This window comes from Carassius carassius, chromosome 28 (assembly GCF_963082965.1).
Source record: "Carassius carassius chromosome 28, fCarCar2.1, whole genome shotgun sequence".
Classification (NCBI taxonomy): Eukaryota; Metazoa; Chordata; class Actinopteri; order Cypriniformes; family Cyprinidae; genus Carassius; species Carassius carassius.
The window spans coordinates 11,416,601-11,438,718 of record NC_081782.1 but is presented as its reverse complement, the minus strand read 5'-3'; the positions used below and the strand labels follow the sequence as shown (position 1 = coordinate 11,438,718).

At 37.3% G+C, this 22,118-nt stretch overlaps 1 protein-coding gene across 1 annotated transcript in view; it reads right to left on the bottom strand.

Annotated features, from left to right (window-relative positions):
• The window catches only part of pitpnm3 (PITPNM family member 3), an 81,599-nt gene that overhangs the window by 7,311 nt on the left and 52,170 nt on the right, over positions 1 to 22,118 (bottom strand). Inside the window, exons 6-14 of the mRNA XM_059514308.1 lie at positions 20,213 to 20,402; positions 18,230 to 18,337; positions 16,457 to 16,635; positions 14,308 to 14,465; positions 14,006 to 14,176; positions 8,253 to 8,453; positions 7,483 to 7,631; positions 5,297 to 5,413; positions 1,003 to 1,119 (exon numbers count right to left, since the gene is read on the bottom strand). Coding sequence (XP_059370291.1) covers positions 1,003 to 1,119; positions 5,297 to 5,413; positions 7,483 to 7,631; positions 8,253 to 8,453; positions 14,006 to 14,176; positions 14,308 to 14,465; positions 16,457 to 16,635; positions 18,230 to 18,337; positions 20,213 to 20,402 — 1,390 coding nt within the window. The remainder of the gene's footprint in view (positions 1 to 1,002; positions 1,120 to 5,296; positions 5,414 to 7,482; positions 7,632 to 8,252; positions 8,454 to 14,005; positions 14,177 to 14,307; positions 14,466 to 16,456; positions 16,636 to 18,229; positions 18,338 to 20,212; positions 20,403 to 22,118) is intronic.

Sequence of the window (22,118 nt, the reverse complement as noted above, 5' to 3'; positions counted from 1 at the left end):
AAAAGTGACAGTAGAGATATTTACAATGCCACTCAAGATTTCCATTTCAAATAAATGTTGCTCTTTTGAACTTTACTTTCATCAAAGAAACCGATATTAATAAGAATTATTTCTTGAGCACCAATTCAGCATATTGCAATGACTTCTAAAGAATCATGTGACACTGATGACTGGAGTAATGGCTTGCCATCACAGAAATAAATTAGTTACATTAACATGGGTAACACTTTACTTAAAGCCTTTATGTATAATGCATTATAAAAGTAGTTTTAATGCATTAATCATGCCTTGTAACACACCTTATAATGCATTGTACAACCTCATGAACAATTGTAACCACAGTATTATAAGACATTATAACACATATGGCATTGTTATAAGACATTATAACACATATGAATTCATTGTTACACTATGCTTTTAAATTCAGTTATATTTATTTATTGAATGGCAGTGTTTTTAGAAGTAAAAATATGTATAATCAAAATATTGTATAATGCACAGTATTTATCAATAACATTACATTTTCAATAACTCAAAAACAGTCAGTAATTAAGAAAATAAAATGAAGTGGCTTTGTGTTATTTTTATTAATTTTAACAACAAAGAGTAAATACTTTAGGTATTTTCACAACAATATTATAAAAAATGTTTCTGCCTCTCAAAGTTTACATTACTGCTATACCAAGATTAGTTATTGGCTTCAGAATGTAGATAAAGAATGGTTAACATAATGACACGACTGTAAGTCTAACTATGTGATTCATCAGATGTTTACACGTGCAGCCACACATTACAAGGTGCAAGTGCTATTCACAGAGAACTGAACGTGTTCTGATACTGTAAAAGTTATTGGTAAGGTTTCAGAACTATAATTAGTTTTTTCATTAGTACTTTCACTGTGAAAACAACAACCCCTTAACAATTCCACAGAAATGTTGGTTGTAAGCAAACAGCTTGTTTGAAGGCATATTCTATGATAGTGGACCACAGCTCTCTCACCTTTTCCCCAGTCAGGGTAACCATATCCAGCGGACCGTACATGAAGCGACCAACCAGGGTCTGGTGCCCGTCCTCGGTTGCGATGACATCATTGACTCTGTGGTTGGCGGTGACATTCTGCAGACAGAAAAAGCCACAAGAGAGTCTGTTATGACAAATAAATAAGGCAAATGATAAGCGTAAATGACACTGATAATACTGCCATGCAGCATTTCTGACAGATGGAAAAAGTGAAAGTGGCAGTTTAATAAGTATGCAGTACAAAGTACTTCCAAAAGAGGGTCTATGCTCTAATCCTTCCCTTCTTCAATAAAATTTCAGTGATAAAGCTGTTCTACACAGAGCTCAGTGAAGATAAATCCTACATCCCCAGCTGAGGCAGCTGTGCTTAAATGGGAAATTAAAGCAAACAAAACACAGAGATATGCAAATCCTTAAAATAACTGGCCACAGTCACCTTCACGACAGCAGAGGAAGCAGGCAAACACAGAGAGGAAGCTTTTACTCTGCTGCTTTATATAGCAAAGGCAAGGCTTTGAGACAGCGTCTGAATTCACAAAAGCTTCTTCCAATAAGCCTGACTTAAAACATCCCTCTCACATACCAGTTACTATAATTATGAAATCCAACAGGATATTGAGGTTTAAATGAACTGGTGCGTTCCCACGGCTTTATGTGCTACTGCTAAAGCTTTGTGAGTGGTTGTTAGCATGTTGCCATGTGGTTGCTAGATGGTTATTTATAGGACTGCATATGTGGTAAATGTACAAATGATGACAGAACTTCAGCAGAACAACAGCGAACTGCGGTCAGTTGAGACGTTGTTAGGCCGTTTTATTATACATCAGAAAAAAACCTAAGCATGAGAAATAGTCAAAGCAATGTTAGAATTAGCAAGCCCCCCCAAAAAAATCTCACCTGAAGTTTGAGTGTCATGTAAATGTTAAAACTCATGTTAGTGTGTACGACACTTAAAATAACTTCTTGCCATGGTTACTTTTGAATGAGAATCTAAGTACTGTGACTTTGTTAATATTATGCTATCATGTTGGTATGGCATGAGCCCACACAGAGAGCTGTACAGCCCCGTAAATCATTAGTCCACAAAAGCTAATGAGACTGATTGCACTGATTTGTCATTTAATGAAGCGGTTAAACATTTCCCAGCTTGCAGCCATTTGCATATTGATTAAGTCAGTCAATAATTCATCTTGGCATGAGCCCATACATGTTTGCCATATGATGGGCTTCCAAACCAACACACATGAGATACACACAAACACCCAACAAGCAACACTCCACCAAATGTGCTGGTTACACACCTGAGTGGATCTTCAGACACAAGGCTAATCCGACAAAGGAGCATGTTGTTGTGTAGGAAAGGATGTATGCTTGTGAATTGGATCCAGATTGGGTGCCTACTTTATGCCTTGCAGCTTGCTTACTGAGCCAGAATGATGCAGCATATACACACAAATAGAAGCATTCAGGATCTCACAAAGGAATCAGGAGAGTCTTTCGAAAACAACATGACTGGATAGAAACACCTTTGACTTGAAAGGCTAGCAAGTGCTCTGATCAAATACTATTGAGGCCATCAGCGCATTCAGAAGGGCTCAGTGGGCGGCAGAAATAACCACGATTTCAGATCAAGGCCTTGAGTGATTAAAAAACCATTCCCTGTGAAAAGAAAAGGTAGCGGTGATAACACAGAAGTGTTTCACTGAGCTATACTTAACCTCAGTGAAGGACTGGGAAGAATTGGTCTTTGTTACCCTGTAAACCTGCATAGGAAGTAGTTTTCAGCAGCACTGTTAGGTAATTGTGTTGATGTGCCTCCGAGCAGTAAATCAAGTTCGGCCGCGATGCTTATTTTCGTAAGGTGCAGATTTCTGCCCACACACACTGAGCAATTGTGCCGCATTTGAGAAACTCAAAGCCCTGGCAGAGGGGGATATTTTTAGTTCTTCTACAATGACTCTGCAGCAGTCCACATTTTCACTCGAGTGATATGTGTGTATGTGTGTGCGTCTGTCTGAATCTGTAGACCAGAGGCAGAATTTGGCCAGGACTCAAGGGGGGGGGGGGAGTGGGGGGGTTTGGGAATGCCATTCAAAAGGGACAAAATTCCCTGGATATTTAAATATCCTAATCGAAACAGCTATTAAATAAAAATCTACAATGACCACAGACAGTATACTTAAAAGTCCAACATAGAGACATGATAATTATTTTAATTACTATTATTATTAGGGATTCAATTTTAAATTGATATTAAAATTCTGGATTATCCAGTGAAACGTCATCTTCTCTCTGGTGACATATGCTGGACTTTTCCAACCATTTAGTCAGTTTTAAATCCACACATTTCTTACAATCAAGCAAAGTACATAGCCTACTTTTATTTATTTATTTTCTCGATAATCTGTTTTACTCGGATGTATCACAGAAGGAAACATCTACAGCTACTTTTAATAAATTATGAATTTAAGTATTCAACATTGACTGATATAGATATATTTTATAAAAAAAACTCAGCTGATAACAATATAGTTCTGATATATCATGCAGTGCTGTTTTTATATGGTTAGAAAAACAATAAGCACACATATTAACCACAAAAAAAAAAACTATTCCAAGAGGCATACATTGCCTCTTAATAAAGCATAGAGATACCTCTATCACACTGACATCTAACTGATGGATAACATTACTCAGCAAATTTCATGCACAGAGATGTACTATTAATCACAACAGACTAGGGCTGTGAATCTTTGGCAAGGCAGCGATTCGATTCGATTACGATTCATAGGTTTTCGATTCGATTCAAGAACGATTTTTGCAAATTTAGAACGATTCCATTCGATTCGATTCACAATTAAATTCGATTCGATTCGATTATAACGATTCGATTCTGCATTCTTTAAGTGCATTCACGGGATTATTTAAATGCTTCTACTAAATTCTTTAAATGCTTAGTCAGGGGGCAAATTACTGTAGCATTTATGGTTAGAGAACCATAGGTTAGAAAAAAAAACTTTTGTCCATTGTTAAATGCTAGTTTAATGATGCGACATGGCATACGTAAAAATGTATGTAAGCCAAGTTTTTAAAAAAGAGCTTAAAGAGTATTATGTATAAGCTAACATTTTGTCACACCAGGGGCGTAGCCATAATTTCAGAAGTGACAGAAATGTCAAATACAATCATTTTATATATGTAGCCTATACAATAATAATAATAATAATTATTATTATTTATTTATTTTTTTAAAAGGAATTATCTTCTTTTTTAATTACTTTTAATTAGCTGTAATAAATCAAATACACTGCTGGACAATAATCAATCTTTTCTAATCGATATTTTTTTCCTAATGGCAATTTTATGATTGTTTTATATACTAGGCTACATTTAATTAGCATTTATTTAAATTTTCTGCACAGAATAAGGTAGAAAATATACTTTATAGTTTCTGTACTGTAATAAATGTCAATTAGCACTGCATCATTCATAAATTGTGTTTTTTTTTTAGTTTCATCAGTTCATTCTGCTTTTATTCAGTTTAGCTGCAGATATAGCCTGGCACGTCTATGAGAGCGAGATCGCTTCTCTTTTAGTGTGAAAACGTCTTCATCTCTATTTAACTTTTCCTCTCCATCAGCGAATGATTCTGAGAGAAAACATGCCAGATGTCTGTTTGCTAATGAAACAAACGCTACTTTCATGCATCTGATTATCAGATAAATCTCGCGCTCTTATTTCAAGGTCGTTGTTAATGCTGTGGTTAATTTTAAAAGTTTCCTAAAAGTTTCAGAGTCCTATAGATCACACGTCAGCTGCGTCAGAGACGAACGGAGCGCAATCCTGTGACAGTCTCAGTCGGTAAACAGTGGAGCGCGTGAAGTACAGATAAGAGGCACGATTCACGAACACTCTTCAAGGTCTCCATTAATTCGTGCGTGTAGTAATTTAATGTGTATACATTTTGAAAGCATTGAATAGCTATAGAAATTGCGATTCATTCGATTCTTAGCATTTTGAATCGATTACTGTCCAAGATCGGTGATTCACGATTCAAAAATCATGTTTCAAGATCGATGCATATGAATCGACAGGGTTTGTAATCGGTGCATCGAGAAAACGAGTGAATCGTTACACCCCTACAACAGACAGTTATAATGAAGAGCAAGTTGAACTACCTGGGTAAAAACACAAAGCTTAATGATGATCGAAAGTTTTCCAATGTGTGTTTGAGTATGTTTTGTTCTGTCAGCTCTGCCATGTTTGTCCTTACCCTAAGCTTGACGTGTGTGCGTCTGCGTAACCACTTCTCCCTCGAACTTGAAGGTGAGAAGGGGGCGGAGTCAGAGTTGTCCATCTCTTGGGTTTTCACATGGTCACAGTGCATCACCTGTCAATCACATAGACATTAGTAACCAATCATTGTTATCATGAGGCTGTGCAACCTCTAAGGGAGAGTAAAGGCGAAGTGTGGAATTTCTGTGGAATAAGAAACAATTGTAACAGAATTACAATTGTTTGCCAACAGGTGACAGGTTTCCTGGCTTCCCTTGGTTCACAAACATTTTATTTGGTTGAGACAGATAATAAGATGTTAGACTACAAATGACTTGCAGTACAGATAGTATCTGCACATTATCTTTGATACAAAATGGGTAATAAAATGTGTAGTATGTGGTGTTAAATCCAACTATGAATAAGCAGTATTGTCCTATTTTCTTAAGGGACGAATAGTCAAGTTGTAATCATTTTCCATCCAAGCGTAAATAATATGAAAAGCTATTTCTCCCAAGGATAAACAACACAACATTCTTTAAATGCTGCTACTGCACAGGTCCGATTGAATCAGAATGCAGGTATTAACTCTTTAGATGAAATACAAAATTTGTCATTTTATTTTCCTGCTGTAATGTAACTCGCTACACTGAGAAATACACCTACAAAAGCAATCTTTATGATCTCTGTAAAAAAAAATAATAATTATAATAACAACTCAGTGGATTCAGGTGTAGATGAAACATCTTTGTTGCTGTAACATTTGAGCTGGATCAAGAGGATCATTTTTATTAGTCTTTTGTGTTATTATTAAGATTTGAGGATTTGTGATCTGCACTTGAGTATCTAAATCTTTGAAAAATCATGTCAAACCTTGACTTCGACAAAGGTGTTTATTGCATACTGTCAGTGGAGGCATTAACTGAACTCCAGTGACATTGAGTCATAAGACCCAAGTGATCATTTTTCAATTCAAATTGATATTACAGTCATAGCCAATGAGAACACATTTGATTGTTTAATACAGAGTCATGTGGATGAAGTGGCTGGACCAATGAGATAATTACCATAATTAAAATGAAAAGTGCAACATAAAAACAAAAAGGTCATTCAAAATATTGATAAATGCTATAAATAGTAAAATAACATTGTCATGTCACAAAATCCTAGTTTTTTTCATACTGAACAACCCATATTTATTTCTCTGAATGATTGTACACACTTTGGCAAGGCTTCGCCATTTCATGTGACATTTTGAAATGTATAAGTGGTATGTAATGACTTAATCATGTCATAATGGCATCTTCAATGATAGCTTTCCATTTAGTAAGCCCTGAGGAATGCAGAATGAAGTAAGGAGAGTGCAAACATATTAGACCAAATACATAAAACATGAAACCAAAAGCACAGAATTTGCACATAGATAACAACACTATCTGGCGTGTGACACCTAAATCAAACACTGCAGCTGAAACTCTTGTCAGCTCCATTTCTCTCCTTCACGCAGACAGAAACAATTATGAAGGAACTGCATTCAAAAAGATAGATTGGTCTATGATTTGCCTAAATTGACTACTTCCTTCCCACCTGTGCCGAGGCCGCTTCCTAAGGATGAATTTAATAAGAGCCATTTGCATTTGACACTCTAAAGTGAAGGCCGTGTACATCTGCATTGAGAACTACATCTGTGATCTGATCTTCAAAAGTCTCTGTAAGTGAAGGATGTGCCACATTTATTTGTCTCTCAGCCAGAGGTACAGCTGATATGAATAAAAAAGGCATATTAGAATAAAGTACAGTCCTTTGGCTGAATCAAAATTTCCAACACAAAAGACAGAGAGAAAGGGATTCTTTTGATAGAGTACAGACAGAGGTTGTGAGAACAGGCTATCTAAAATCTTTCTGTGGTAAAAGGCAAGTCATGCAGTCTTGTCACGTAGTACTAATTTGACTTCTCTGGCATGGGTAGAGCATAGTCAGGGAGTCTGAAAGTTATTACATTTTTTGACCTAAAAAGATGCATAATAAAACAAAAAAATAAACAATGGCTATGGCAAACTCCTATGAAGTTCAGGATGGCCCTCTACACAGCTCGGGAAGATCTGAGGTGTCACTGTCTCAAAGCAAAATGGAAAACAATTTTGAGCTTTGCTCCCAGTGTTCAATAAATGGCTATAAGTGTACCTGTCGCAGAAGGAAGGCGACCACATCGGTGGATTCCCAGTACGAAGCGTGGAACAGATGAGGGAGAGCCACTGTAGGGAATGCTGTCAGGACGTCCGGACAGTACAGAGCATAATCTAACCGTTTAGTACCCCACCAGTTGCTGGAAACTATCACATACACAAAAACAAACTAATGGTATATGGTTTATATAAACTATAAACAATTGGTCACAATTGTTTGAAATCAGTAAGATTTATTTAAAGATTAAAGAATCACAGTAGTGGAAAAAGCAGATACCTGGCATAAGTTTTAATTGAGAGGACACTGTCACCTAATTAACATTCATAAACCAGGGCTTATTAATGCGTTTCCCCACATTTAAGACCGTTTTTATGTCCTTGTATAAAAAAGAAAAACATATAATAGAGAATAATGCTATACATTATGGCACACTGTATCATTACATACATCTCGTTAGAGACGGACAGATCTTGTAAGAATAATGCAGTGCCAATAAATCCACCATGTTTTAGACTAATAACTGCCATTATGTCCTTGCTCTGTAGCTGAGATATGATCTACTTGAAAAGAGTTAAATACACTGCAGCCGGCCTTTTGGCAGCACAGAGAGCCGCTAATGCTGCATTGCTTGGCTAGAGAGCAAAAAGCATTTCTAATTATGAGGTTTGTGCAGTACTGAGTCTGACAAAAGATCAAAAAACTTTAGATAAAGTTAGTAAGACAGTTTAATATTGTGCCCAGAGCTCGTCGACCCGCTGCCCACTCACTGTTGGTGACGGTGCTGCTCAGCCTGCTCTCCCAGCAGCCCGATAACTGGCTGTCCATGCTGGTCAAACTTGACCGGCGGACCTCGCCGCCCACCCGCCCACCTGCACTATGCTCCGTCTGGGGAGAGGAGGAGTGCGGAGCACCGACCGGAACCTTGCTACCGGGCAGGAAAACATCAGGGTAGCTGTGGATCTCATCGACTGCAGGAAAAAAAACAGATCATGGTGGTGAAAGTTGGATATGAAAATTAGGGTTGGATCAATATCAGAATATTGGCTTTGGTACAATATCTGCCTCTGGTACCAATAAAAATCAATACCTTAGTACAAATGAAATGTACATGAAACTAGGGTTGTCAATAAAATCAGTCGTTTAATACCAAAATTTCTTGACCTATTTTTGAGGTTAACACAACCATAGCTTTTAAGTATTTTTAGTATTGGTTTCAGTAATTAATTTGGAAAATATCTGGGAAATGCAAACCTACTGTTAATGCAAAGCTCCAATAATACAACAATTCTCTACATTTTATTTTTCATTTGATCTCAAAAACTTGAATTATAATTAAATATATGTGAATATTAAATATATGTGTGTGTGTTTGTGTATATAACCATTCATGTGTTTTTGTGTGTGTGTATATATATGTGTATATTCAAACAGTAATAACTGATATGTGATAACTGCCTCATTTTACAGATTTTGACTTCATGAACATCTTGTGAATATAAATGAATATGCAATACGTGTTTGTATGTGAGAAAGACAGAAAGAAAGAGAACTGGCATGATTCTAGACAACACCCCACCATGACCCCAGAGGAGTCTATTTAAATTGAATTGATAAAACCCTCAGCCATTCCACAACCAAAACAACAAAAGCCTCCCTTTCACTCTCAATATAACTCACCACAACGTCAAACTATGTTTGTGCAATGGCCCTAAATGTTTCCTGACAGGGATCAAGCACTCTCCTTTCCTCCCTCTTTGAGAACACAGAATGACATCCAGGCAGAAATTCTGTAAGTGTCCACCTTGGCTAATCTGTCCTTTTATATGCCTGCTGCCTCGTGCACACATGGCCTGTTATTTCTGACAGGGGTAAATTGAATCTATTTTCATTAGTCCAGCAGCCGGTGCAGAAAACAACCCATTAAGCTGGCCCACATTATAAGCACAACCACATGCACGTATGAGCCAGAATATATGTGTGTGTCACATTGGCAGCTGTGTGCCACTGACCACTACAGGTGGTAAAGATCACCCTCCTCTGTCATTCCAGCAATTGGCTTCTCTCATTTGCCACTGCCATGGGCTCGCAAATGGCCAGGGTTTCAATCATGATGACAGTCACTGAAAAGTGGGGGACGGGGATGGTTGGATGTCTGTGACAGATCATATCAGCATCTTTTCACAAGTATGACATGGTTTAAATGCTTAGTTGCCACAAATACAGTCATATATCTAAATTATTTTTCAATGCTTAAGTAAGCCATTTTCTATGAATTTGCAAGACTTCTGGTTCATTAGCCAAAGCAGGGAAATAACGAGAACAACAACAAAGTGCAGTAAACAGTAAAAATGTTTGCACTACAAACCAGTTTGTTCATAATCAAGATAATACATTAAAATAATATGGTAAGATATACCAGTTTGCAATATCATTTTGCCCTTCATGACAACTGCGAGGGGGGTGATTTTTTAAACTCATCCGTTTAAATTATATTAAGCCTTAAAGTGCTGCATAATTAAGGGCGTGGCCGCTTGAGTGACAGGTGGATTTCTGCTGCTGTCACTATGGTCACGATTAGCTCCACCCACGTCCCATGTCTTTGCCCACTTTTGTTTATCCACGAGTGACAGACCGCCAAGATGGCGACGACTGGCTCCACCCAGTTTGGGCTTCAAAAATGCTCTTCAGACCCCTACAGTTTACGTCATGGAAACTAACTCCATGTTTTATACGGTCTATAAGCCAGACCCATAAAATGTACAAATGGCCATGCTCACTCTTCATAAAACACTGTAGCGACCACTTTTAAACTAGGATGTTAAAATTAAATAATAATAAAAATAATAATACAAATAAAAATCTATATAAAGCAAAATAAACATTACATACAGACACACATATATATTATATATATATATATATATATTATATATATATATATATATATATATATAAAGATAGATAAATACATAGATACATAGATAGACAAACAGATAGATGGAGATAAAATAGTAAAAAAAAAATTAAATAGAAACAAATGAATATATAAGGTTAATGCCAATTACATAATTAATATTCAGAATATTTGAAAATGTGAAACAATTCTCTATGTTTTTGTAATAATAATAATTATGCCCAGTTTGTCATTCATGAACTGACACATTTTCCCCCACCCTCCCAAAACAGTGGATCAGGCAAGTTATATTGATTGGTATGACCCTGGTAATAGGGGTCTGAAAAAGGGTAAACGGATGGCTTGGAGACGAGCAGGTTGGAGGACTGGTGGACAGAGAGCACGATATCGAAGCTAGGTGTGAATTCTAAGCAAGGCCAGCCCTATCAGTGCTGGTCATCAGAACAAGCCTCTGCGATTTTATTGCTTTCCAGTCATGCTGACATCTCTGAGAGCTTGGCTAAGCCGTGTTCAGAATCTGCTTATGCCCGCTCCAACTGTAGCAGCAAACTGCAAAATGCTCCAGAGAGCCAAACTCCCCTATCTGGGTACAGTTTTGCAGAGTTAGCCCCCACGGTCTCTCAGCTTGACCTTTTCCGAGGAGTTTTTGCTGGGCACAGGACGCTGCTTAATTTCTCATGTCACTAAAGGCCCTGGAGCCAGGTACAGAATACAAATTCACAGGAGCTCTTTCTTCAGAAAGCGTGGACTGGAATCAGACAGCGCCATTACACTAAACCCTGATGAACACAGAAAAGACGACTGCTCTTTATGCAGACATGAGGAACAGGCTGGGAGACTGATCACACTTTCGATACAGAGTTCATTAATGTTACCAAAGCCATCTATTAACGTGAGCAATGGGCTTTTTAAAACAATCCCACTCATTCTTACCAAGGCAAAGCATGCATATAAATGGTAGCAAACATTCTGGTGTGATCATGACACTGACAAAAACATTTGAGTGAGAGATTAGTTTGACAAATGAACAAACACTTGACTTGTGTACAGCTAGAAAGCACAGATGCAATGAAAATACATCAAGGAGGATAACTGAAAACATACAATTAAATAGCCACTTCCTAAGTCCATGAATCACCCATTCAATAATACTTAAGAAGTGATACATGAGCAACAGAGAGAAAGTGGTGTGTGTATTTATATTTACATGATAAATATACACAGTATGCACACATATATTATGTAAACAAAAACTTTTATTTTAGATGCGATTAATCATTTGACAGCAATACTTTATTTCAAATGGTACGTAGACATGCTTTTACATCTTTTTTCATCACAAAAGATTTTAGTGATTGCGAATTAATCAGTGGCAAAATAAGTAGATATACACTTAATGAACTAAAGAGCATATTCAATGACCATGTGCTGTACACAGAACAGTCAGATCAAGACTGAGTGTATGTGCAATATTTGAAACACTTTAGAAGCAAGTTTTAGTCTGGAGACATGACAAGAGGTAAGAGACGTAGCGGCATTCAACTTTAAGGACAAAAAAGGAAAACGCTCTGAAACACAAAAAGCTAGATCAACTGAGCAAAAGGTCTTGCTCAAAATACTAGCTTAGCATGATTTATAAAACGACTGGGCAACTCTGAGAAGATTGAAGACTAAGGCACAGCATTTACAACTATGCTGTAGAATAACACGAGGGACCTTTGAGACGAGGGCGAGGTGGTATATGAGCTCTGGGCATGAGGGGCTGAAGGGAATGCGGAGATGAAAGAAAAACAGAGTTCAGTGGAAAGAATCAGGCTGCTCTTCAGCGTAATGAGAAAAGGAACTCTATGATGTCGCTTCACATATGGATTTGTGATCGCTGTCCCCAGTTTCCAGCTACTTGAAATGAATGGCTCCGGATTTTCAGTCATCCGCCAAATGAAATGAATCAATCCAAGTGCACAGGAACAGCATAAACATGAAAACAGATGGATATCAGATACATTTCTCACATTAAAGGCCCACTGAGTAAATCAGTAATGATTCATAATGAAAGAACCCTACACATGGGAGACTACTCCAGAGATACTCCATTAGGATGGCAATTATTAAGTACTGCATTAAAAACAGAGCATGTGTGTGTGGTGTGTGTGCGCATGCATTAAATTAGTCACATCCACGCCTCGGTATCTAACAAATATTGTGACATTCTTCGCCTATGATCAGCAGAGTGAGACTTGATATAATTAAAAGTCAGTGTCAGATTTCCTGTGAGACAGACTGTTTCCTCTCAATGGCTGATGCCTGTCTCTGTTGCATTGTATTGATAAGGGTTGTAAAGGTTCCACAGTTAATACTTTATGCATTTGCTTTCCTGTCAAATGATCTTAAAAACAGCTCATTTACACATCATATTTAGAGTGGAGTTATGTTCCTTGAGAATATCATTCTTAAGCATTTTCAAATGTGTTTACTATTCATTATTTCAGTTTGTTTTGAATAAATTTTCATCTTTTGATCTTCTAAAAAGTCGGTTTGTTGAAATGACATTGAAAAATATTTAGTGTGTTTGTGTACTAGATGGAAATGGTAATGGTAAATGGTAAATGGACTGCATTTATATAGCGCTTTCAACAGACTACATGGCCATCCAAAGCACTTTACAAGTTGCCTCACATTCACCCATTCACACACTCATTCACACACCGACTGCGGTGTCAGCCATTCAAGGCGCCATCCAGCTCGTCGGGAGCAGCTGGGGTTAGGTGTCTTGCTCAAGGACACCTCGACACTTGGTCAGGTGGAGCCGGGGATTGAACCACCAACCTTCCGGTTTGTAGACAACCTACATGAACCACTGATCCACTGCCACCTCAAACTTGAATACAAGCACTAAACGACTGAAATTGCTTTAAAATACTCAAATTAAAGCTGAAAAATCAATATAAGCAAACTAGAAAGAAACAATCAAATGACTAAATCTTAAACTAAAACTAAAATTAAAAGCTAATTCAAAATATTAAGAAATACTAAAACACTTTAGTGTTTTACTAAACAAGATTCGTTATTTCTGTCATTAGAATGTTTCTTAAGGATACATCATTAGCTCAATAATATTTGTCCTAGTTCTAAGCCTAGCCTAGAATATAGAACAAGCCTAAAATGGATGACAAGTAAGTTAAATATGTCTGCAAAGCAGGATAAAATATGCTCTAAATAAATCAGGACCTCATTACAGAGCGAGACACCAGCCTGCAGAACTTGGTAAAACTCCAGGGAATCTGACAGGGAGTAAAAGAATGTAAGGGGGACAAAAGGGGGGCACAGTATTGCTCAGGTAAGCAGTTGTCTGACTAGGAAAGGAGGAGGTTGAGAAAAATCCAGTGTAGTTTCTTCCCCAGAACACCTTGTTAACAGCCAAACCAGAATAATTCCTCAAAATAGCACACAGAGACAATTTGGCAACCCAAGATAAGCGCATTACTGTGATAAAGCAATTATGAATCATAACAAAAGAAACAAATGAGTATAAATACTGCACTTTATTTGTGCATGTGGTTTAGCGGCGTACAGTATAATTGATTCTCGACAGGATATCTCACTCACCGACAAGGTTGGAACGACCGTCACCCAGAGGATAACGCTGGTAGCGGGGCACAGGGAACGTAGGCAGTTTGTGGAACTGGGAGTGCAGCAACGGCTCGAGTCTAGAGGCCGACGGGTCAGAGGGGTAAAACAGGTTGAAGATCTGTGAACATGCAGGCCGGAGCTGAGACACTGCAGGATAAATACAAAAGATAAATCTGTCAACATTAATTGTGAATATGATAGAGGAGGAAGAAAACATAACAGGATGTATTCAGAGGAGAATGAGCCCTAAACATTAATTGGAGAATTTCCACACCAACCCTGGACATCTGGAAGCACAGTGCGTCTCATTGCTAGCACCAATCCAAGAGGACAACCCAGAAGAAAACAATCCGACACCTCAAAGTCAAAGCGACCTGGATTCAACATTAAACTGGTGCTGCTGTTCGGTCTCAGGTCTGTTCCATCCTGTATCAGACTGAATACACACAAACACAAACAGAAGACATTTACTTATAAACTTACAGTAGGCCATGTTGTTGTTGCCTTTGGTATTTTGGGAGTTATTGAAAGCAACAGTCCTCACAAATGTTTTCTGTGAATTTCCCTCATTCCATTCAAGACGCAGATACATGCGTTTCTTAATCAGAATAATTTGGAGAAATTCCGCATTACATTATTTGCTCACCAATTGATCCTCTGCAGTGAATGGGTGCCGTCAGAATAAGAGTCCAAACAGCTGATAAAAACATCACAATAATCCGCAAGTGATCCAAACAAATTCATCAAATTCTGTCTTGAGAAGCAAAAAGCAGCATGTTTGTAAGAAACAAACCCATCAAGATGTGCATTTTTTACATTTAAACTGTTGCTTCTGGTTAAAATACAAGTCCTCTATCCATAATATTGCTTTCTACAGAATCCTGGATGGCCAAATTTTCATTTCTGGTGAGCTATTCCTTCCAGAATACCCAGACACAGCTGTCTTCACAGATATCAGAAAATGTGCATGCCTTAATATAAAATCATATTCAACCCCAACGGTTTACAGCACAAATCTTTCTGTTGGACTGTCAACAACTCTTCAAACTGCGTTTCAAATCTCTGCCCTGTTTTCGCACACTGTTTATCATTATTACCATCATGCTAAGAGTGCTGACAGAAAAGCTCCTGGCTATCTCACCTCAGACTGTGTGTGAAAAGGATGGGGTTTACAGGACCCCGGGGACAGATGATTGGGAGTGAAATGTAGTAGAGCTGAGGGGTATGGATGAACTAGGTGATGAGACTCCCTCAGATTCAGTGCTATCGGTCCTTGGTGAGAAAAAGTGCTTTTGTCCAGTACTCCTCTCAGCAGCCCTTTAGTGACTGCACAAAGATGCAAGATATGAAAACCTATGACAAGATAACTTGATTGATCCTTTTCATTACCAGCCCTTACAATGCATCAATAGGAAACCAGCATCATGGTGCCCTTAAGCTAGCATTTTTATAGGAAAAAATCTACTTATATGAAAAAAAAAAAAAAAAAAAGTTTATTTAAATTTTGTACATTTTGCATATCAATATGTATTTTCTATATGGCAAATAAAATAAGATTTATGTAACAGAAAATGTATTGCACACACATTTAAACATACATTTTATTTATTCTCATTTGTGCTCACATTATATTATTTGAAACAGTTTATGTATTCCCCAGTGACTCAATTTACCCCTTGACATGACACAGCTTAGCCCCACTTTATTTGATATATAATTTTATGCACAATGACAAATTGTTAGCTGTAACTGAATGCTATTGTTGTATACAGCAATATTCAGGAACTTTTTTAATAAAAGAGCTTTGCTGGAGACTCACGGCAACAATATTGCAGAGAAATCTCTCTTGACACATCAATACCCTAAATAGGATCATTTAGAAGATGAACAGTCAGATATTTGGTCTTTTGCTGCTGTGGCATTGAGCAACTTCTGCTTCAATCTCTCATACAGTATTCGCACACTGACTGCAGCTGTGACTATTAATAGCACTGCAGGCAGACGCAACATGCCATCAAACAGCTAATATTGATAAACAGGATTGAAGGAAAAATGTGACACATATACAGATGGCTAGTCCAGAGGGACACATTTGGGTCATCTTGTTCTGATTACTTATTACATAAAAGAAGCATATTAAATAGAAGCATAGATAATCCTAAAAATCACCAAGAATGCTTATCTGCGCCAAAAACAATTAAAATATGGCAATTTTCTAAAACTAATTACAAAACTAATGAAAATTTTCCCTGCCATTGTTCAAATTTCTTTTTTACCACACCAATGATAACATGTCAGTCTACTCAAAAAACAAGAGCAACATTGACACTCTTCAGAAATTGTTTCTGCAAGGAGAAAATATTGTAATAGAAACACTTCTAGAAGCAGTTTAAAATTCTGGTGTGTGCTCTTTCAAGCATGCAGTACCTGCTGAGGAACGGGTGGTGCTGGCTGCCAGAGGACTCTCCATCATACGAGTCGCTCTGTTTGCGGCTGAGTGGAGTTTTCCTGTTGCGGGTCTCACTGGGGGCAGATAAGTCAATGTTGCTCCTGCTAAGACGTTTGCTGGAGCTCAGACTCGTACTGACCTCAGGGTTATCCTGAGTCTGTGGAAAGCCAGTTGAACAAAGTCATTGTTTATATAAATGTGCAAATAATATAAATGAGCACTAAAGTACAGTGTCTGGATGGTGTGACTGATGTGACAGCTGTTCTGTGCTCCATGAAGATCACAATAGTGTGATAGGAAAACCCACAGGAATTTGCCCAGAAGTTGCTCTTTCATAGCTCAGAATGCTTAAATGAGCTCTCAGTGATGTTTCTTTATTAACTTTGTCTCAGAGGGTTCAAAAGATAAAAAATAAACACAATTGGGACAATTATCGACATTCAGAGTTAAAGCTATGAAGTTATTGTGGATAGAATGACTATCTCTACATTTTAACTACTTTCAATTTTTATTATTATTTTATTATTACATTTAACATTAAAAATAACTGAATAATTGTTAATGAAGAATTCTAAAAAAGTTATAAGTAAAATATAATGAAGTTATGTATAAGTGAGATATTTGGGGTTTAAAACAACATGTTGTAATGCAGTCATGACTTCAAAGAGTAGGGTGAATTCTGGTTGATTAGGAGACTTTTTCCAAGTCATTTCAATAACAAAAAGTGTCCTATCCAATTCACACAATAATAAAATATAGTTATATAGTTAGCCTTCATTATCTCAAACTGACTGTCAAAGTGCAAAATTGCTACAAATGTAACATCAATGCAATAACAAAATGAATGCAACTTAAACTAGATACGGAAGAGTTGTAAAATAAGCAGGACAAACTCGCATTTACTGACCGCTCTGAGATGTCAATAATCAACTGCACGTGTAAACACTGCACTTTGCATGAAATCCCGCCGCAATCATCCTTTTCCAAATGATAAGCACACTATATCGTAATTTTATTTTCTGTTCGATTAGTGTTCACTACAAACCTGTGGGGGTTAGATTTGTATTATGACGGTTTATCATCGTAAAATAAGCCTTTGCTAGAGTGTAATAAAAAACCTTTTTAAAATAAGTTTAAAAAGGTTATTATTCACCTCAAGTATATGTTTCAAGTCTTCAGTGTAGACCACATTTTAATCTTTTCTTTCCATAAATTGCAGTTGATTAATTTGATACTTATGATACTTACTGATATATATATATATATATATATATATATATATATATATATATATATATATATATATATATATATATATATATATAATAACAGATACAACATTTAACTAAAATCGTGTATTAGTATATTTATTGCTTTAGAAGTATTTTTCATTGTTAACTAATGTAGTAACTTATGTTAACAAATGGAATCTTATTGTGAAGTGGTACATATATTTCTTCTTTGCCATAATCATCATCATTACAAGCATGAATAATGTAATATCACTGTTAAATGTAATATATTTTTAATATATCAGTATCATCTGATATTGCAAATTTCATTATATGCACCTTTTACATATATTTCCATATCGCACTTTATAAAGTTGTGACGCCAAATTGACTTGTAGCATTACAAAAATTACGGATTCTAGTTTTTATTTTGAATATATTGTGTGTAATATATGGCATCTGTTTTAATTGTCAACAGTGTATCCCTAATCAGGTGTGTTTCAGTGTTTCTGTACGTACCTTTAAGCTCTCTGTGCTGTTATGTCGGCTGCTGTGTTGCGGGCTGTTGCTGAAACAGAGAGCATCGAAACACAGCACACCTCCCACACAGTCACCCAACAAACACACCTGTACAAAACACACACGCACACAAACTAATTCAGCCAGAATCAGTGCAGCGTTTTTCCATGCAATCAACACCGTCAGGCAAATCTCAGGATTGCATAATGACAGCTCAATCTACAGGACAGCCTTACAGTCAGTAACACATTTAATTAAACGTACAGAAACAACACAGCTGCAACTCTATGCTTTCCTGTTTACTGTTGAGGAACAACTCTATGGTGAGCTCAATTAATGTATGGACATTCCACAACAAACAAATCCACAGGGCTAATTATCTGTGTCAACAACTGACAAGCCTGTGGCATGCTGTAAATGAACTACAAGGCTATGCTTTGACAAAAAGCCCCCCATTTGTTTTCCCAAATCAGAAGGCTTAAATGTTATTTAAGCACTATTTGAATGGTCCGACTCCCTAGAGAGTCAACACTTGACACGTAGCTCATAAACTGTGGTCCCCACTTCAGGAAATCATTGTGCCTTCTAAATTGACAGGAGTGTGTTATTGGATTAATCATGTGAGATTATGGAGTAAGACGAGTGGAAAGACTGCCTCCTTTTCGTCTGTTTTGAATGACTCATCACTGATGAGTCACTTTCCCTGCCAGAGACCCACACACCCTTTCCACTGTTGCTCTGAACAGTTTGCCTTCCTAATACTAAGCTGGGACCACCCTCATCTGCCTGTGTGGCCGAATCTCATTTGTTACGAAAAAAACTAAACTCGCAGCCACATTTATCATTCCACTGGAAAGTTCTGAAAACAAAGTAATGTATATGGTTCAACAGAGGGCAACGGTCCTGCCTACTTTTCCCATGCCATTGGTATTTTTCCATTCATCTTTATTTCTCAACATCTTTGGTAAAGCACAATAAGCCATGATCCAAACCAACCAGCTATGAGGCGAATCACATTACAAAGTTGTGTTGGAAGCAAAAAAAGGAAATGTACAACTCTGTTTAGTTAACAGCTTCAATAATGGCAGAGAACTAAAATCCCATTAAAAATACTGTGAATTACATTATTTAACATAACTGAACAATGGTGAAATATAAAATAATATTGGTAACACTTAAATGCCTTTATGTATAATGCATTATAAAAGAAGCTTTAATGCATAAAATATGCCTTGTAATGAACGTTATAATCCATTGTACAATCTAACAAGTAATTGTAACCACAGTTAATTAATTATAACACTTATCAATTCATACACTATGCATTTTAAATTAGGTTAAAATTATGACAAGATACAATTTAATGTATTACAACACACATCATGAATAATTGTAATGCATTACACTTTTTAATAACCTTTTATAATGCATTATACATAAAGACTTTAAGTTGTATCACGATTCTTCCAAAGTTGTTGAGAGTATAGCAAGATTGACTTGATTAATTAATTTGTTGTGATTCATGGGAGTGGGTGTTCCATGTTTTTGACGCAATTTGCTCAACTTTCTGATTGGTGGAATTTTCTTTACAGCATTATGGCTAGTGTAGCTTTTCACCAGGAATTCCACTGTTAAGCATAATTCTTAAAAAAAGAAAAAGTTAAATTACCGCAAAATCATGGCTTCGACAAAAGCATATACCATCAATTAATACTGGAGCTCACAACAGGCCTGTCTTTAAATGCCCATTTAATGATCAGTTATCCGTTTCACTATGGAGAAAATAAATGGAATTTATTTACATCTGAAACCTGACATTTGTAAACAACTTTGTATAAGGGTGAAAAAGTATTTAATGCTGCGATAATCAAAAGTAAGCTGCTTGGTTTGACTGGGACTTCTGTGTAAGCAAAGCTTTATGCATGAATCAAAATGTTGCTAATGTGAGCACACCTTGAGGTCGTTGGGTGCTCCTGAACTCACCTGCCCCGTGAACCCCTGTCCTTCTGGAGACTGCAGAAAGCTGTGGTACACCTGGTTGGCCCGAGCGATCACGGTTGCGACGGCGTCTTGGTAGTGTGGAGCAGCTATGGCGAGTAGTGGTAAAGCAGCCAGAGGTAGATGGTCTACGCTGCTGGACACGCAACTCTCGTCATAGCTATAAGGGTTCAGACTGTGGAAGTGAAGAGCATGTTAGTATCCAAACTGGTGACCCTTTGCCAAAGCAACAGACACAAGAAATTTTAGTTTTGCTACCTTCTGAACTTTAAGAGATTAAATGCATTAAATGGATGACCAGCTACAATGTTCCAAAACCAGCCCAAACACATTAAGTTAGAACAACCAACGGGTAGCTGGTTAGCTCATTCTACCCAATGATCTGCTCAAAACATTTAATGAACTGCTGAAGTGCTGATTACCTGTTTCCACTAATTAATGTCCAGCTTGAACCAGCTAATGTCCATCTTCGGCCAACAAGAATAGCTAGACAAACTCATATCATTTAAAGACCAGCTCAGACCAGCAGATGACCAGTTCTGACTGGCTAATAACCAGCTTGAACCAGCTAACAACCATCTTTGACCAGCTAGAATTGATGGACAAACTACTTACGATCAGCTTGAAGTAGCTAATGACCACCGCACACCAACTAATTGCCATTTTAGACCAGCAAGAAACTGATTACCATTTTCCAATTCACAGCAAAAAGGTTCTCAGCAGAGATAATTTAAATGCATGGCTCAGGTCAGAGATGACGATGACGCAATGTGAGAAGAAGAATTGCGGAGAAGCATGAGGTGCTTTATCATGCTGCACTGCATGAGTCCACAGAATAAAATAAAGAGAAAGCTGAAAGATTGCCCTGCCCCAACACTGTCACCTTGAACATCTGTGCTAACCTCAGAGCCATCGATCAAGCACAGTGATTAGAACCCTGAAGGCTCTGACAGAGAGACAGCTGTGCTCGAGGTGGGAGTACTGATGATGGAGGGGTACAGGCTTTTTACAGCCCAAGCCAGGACTAGGGCAAGAGCTTTACCCATTTGAGGAGAACACATCACTCAGTGGTCTTATTGTGCAAAATTCAATATTTGATAATAGGCTGGAATTTGAACCAAAATGGACTCCTCCCACTGGAATCTAAACTTATATGACAGGAAAAAGCATTCAAACACAACACAGGTAAGGCATTCTGGGAAATGAATAGTTTGTCTATCCATCTGTCGGTCGGTACATCCATCCATTTATCCATCAGCAAGGACTATAAACATTTAAATCTCAATGTGTTAAATATTTTTCAGAACTTTTAAACAAGGCTTCAGTTACAATTAGAAGTTAGAATTTCAAATGATTTGAACTCAGCTTCTTTACATTCAAATTTCAACTGCGATTCCACATCCCATTTGCTGCCTCAATACAAAACCAATGTAAATTCAAGTTTGATTTGGACTTTAAAAGGCATTTTCAATTCAAATCTGAATGGCGCCACAGATATTAAATTTCCAGGAGTGTAGTTGTGATAGGCTGCTGCTTGGCGAAGTGTGGCACAGGCTACTGGTGATAAATGACTGTTGAAGGAGAAGCCTCCAAGTGGAAATGAGCAAGTAACAAATGGATCTGTCTCCTAGAGATCTGAAAATTTAGTCAAGCTCCTTTTATCATCCCTTTGAATGGGGGAACTATGTAGCTCTAGGAAGCCTGTGAAGGAAGTCAAAGAGAAGTCACTTCTCTGATTATAATGACAACCCACAACCTCATTGTAATCAGTCTTCACTGACATTGCCTGTGTAACACAAAAGCAGGTCCCATTAACATCTTACTCACGGGAAGGCAAAAGCCTGTTTTTTCCTTCTTGTTAATAATCTACTGCTATTTTTCTTCTCTAAAA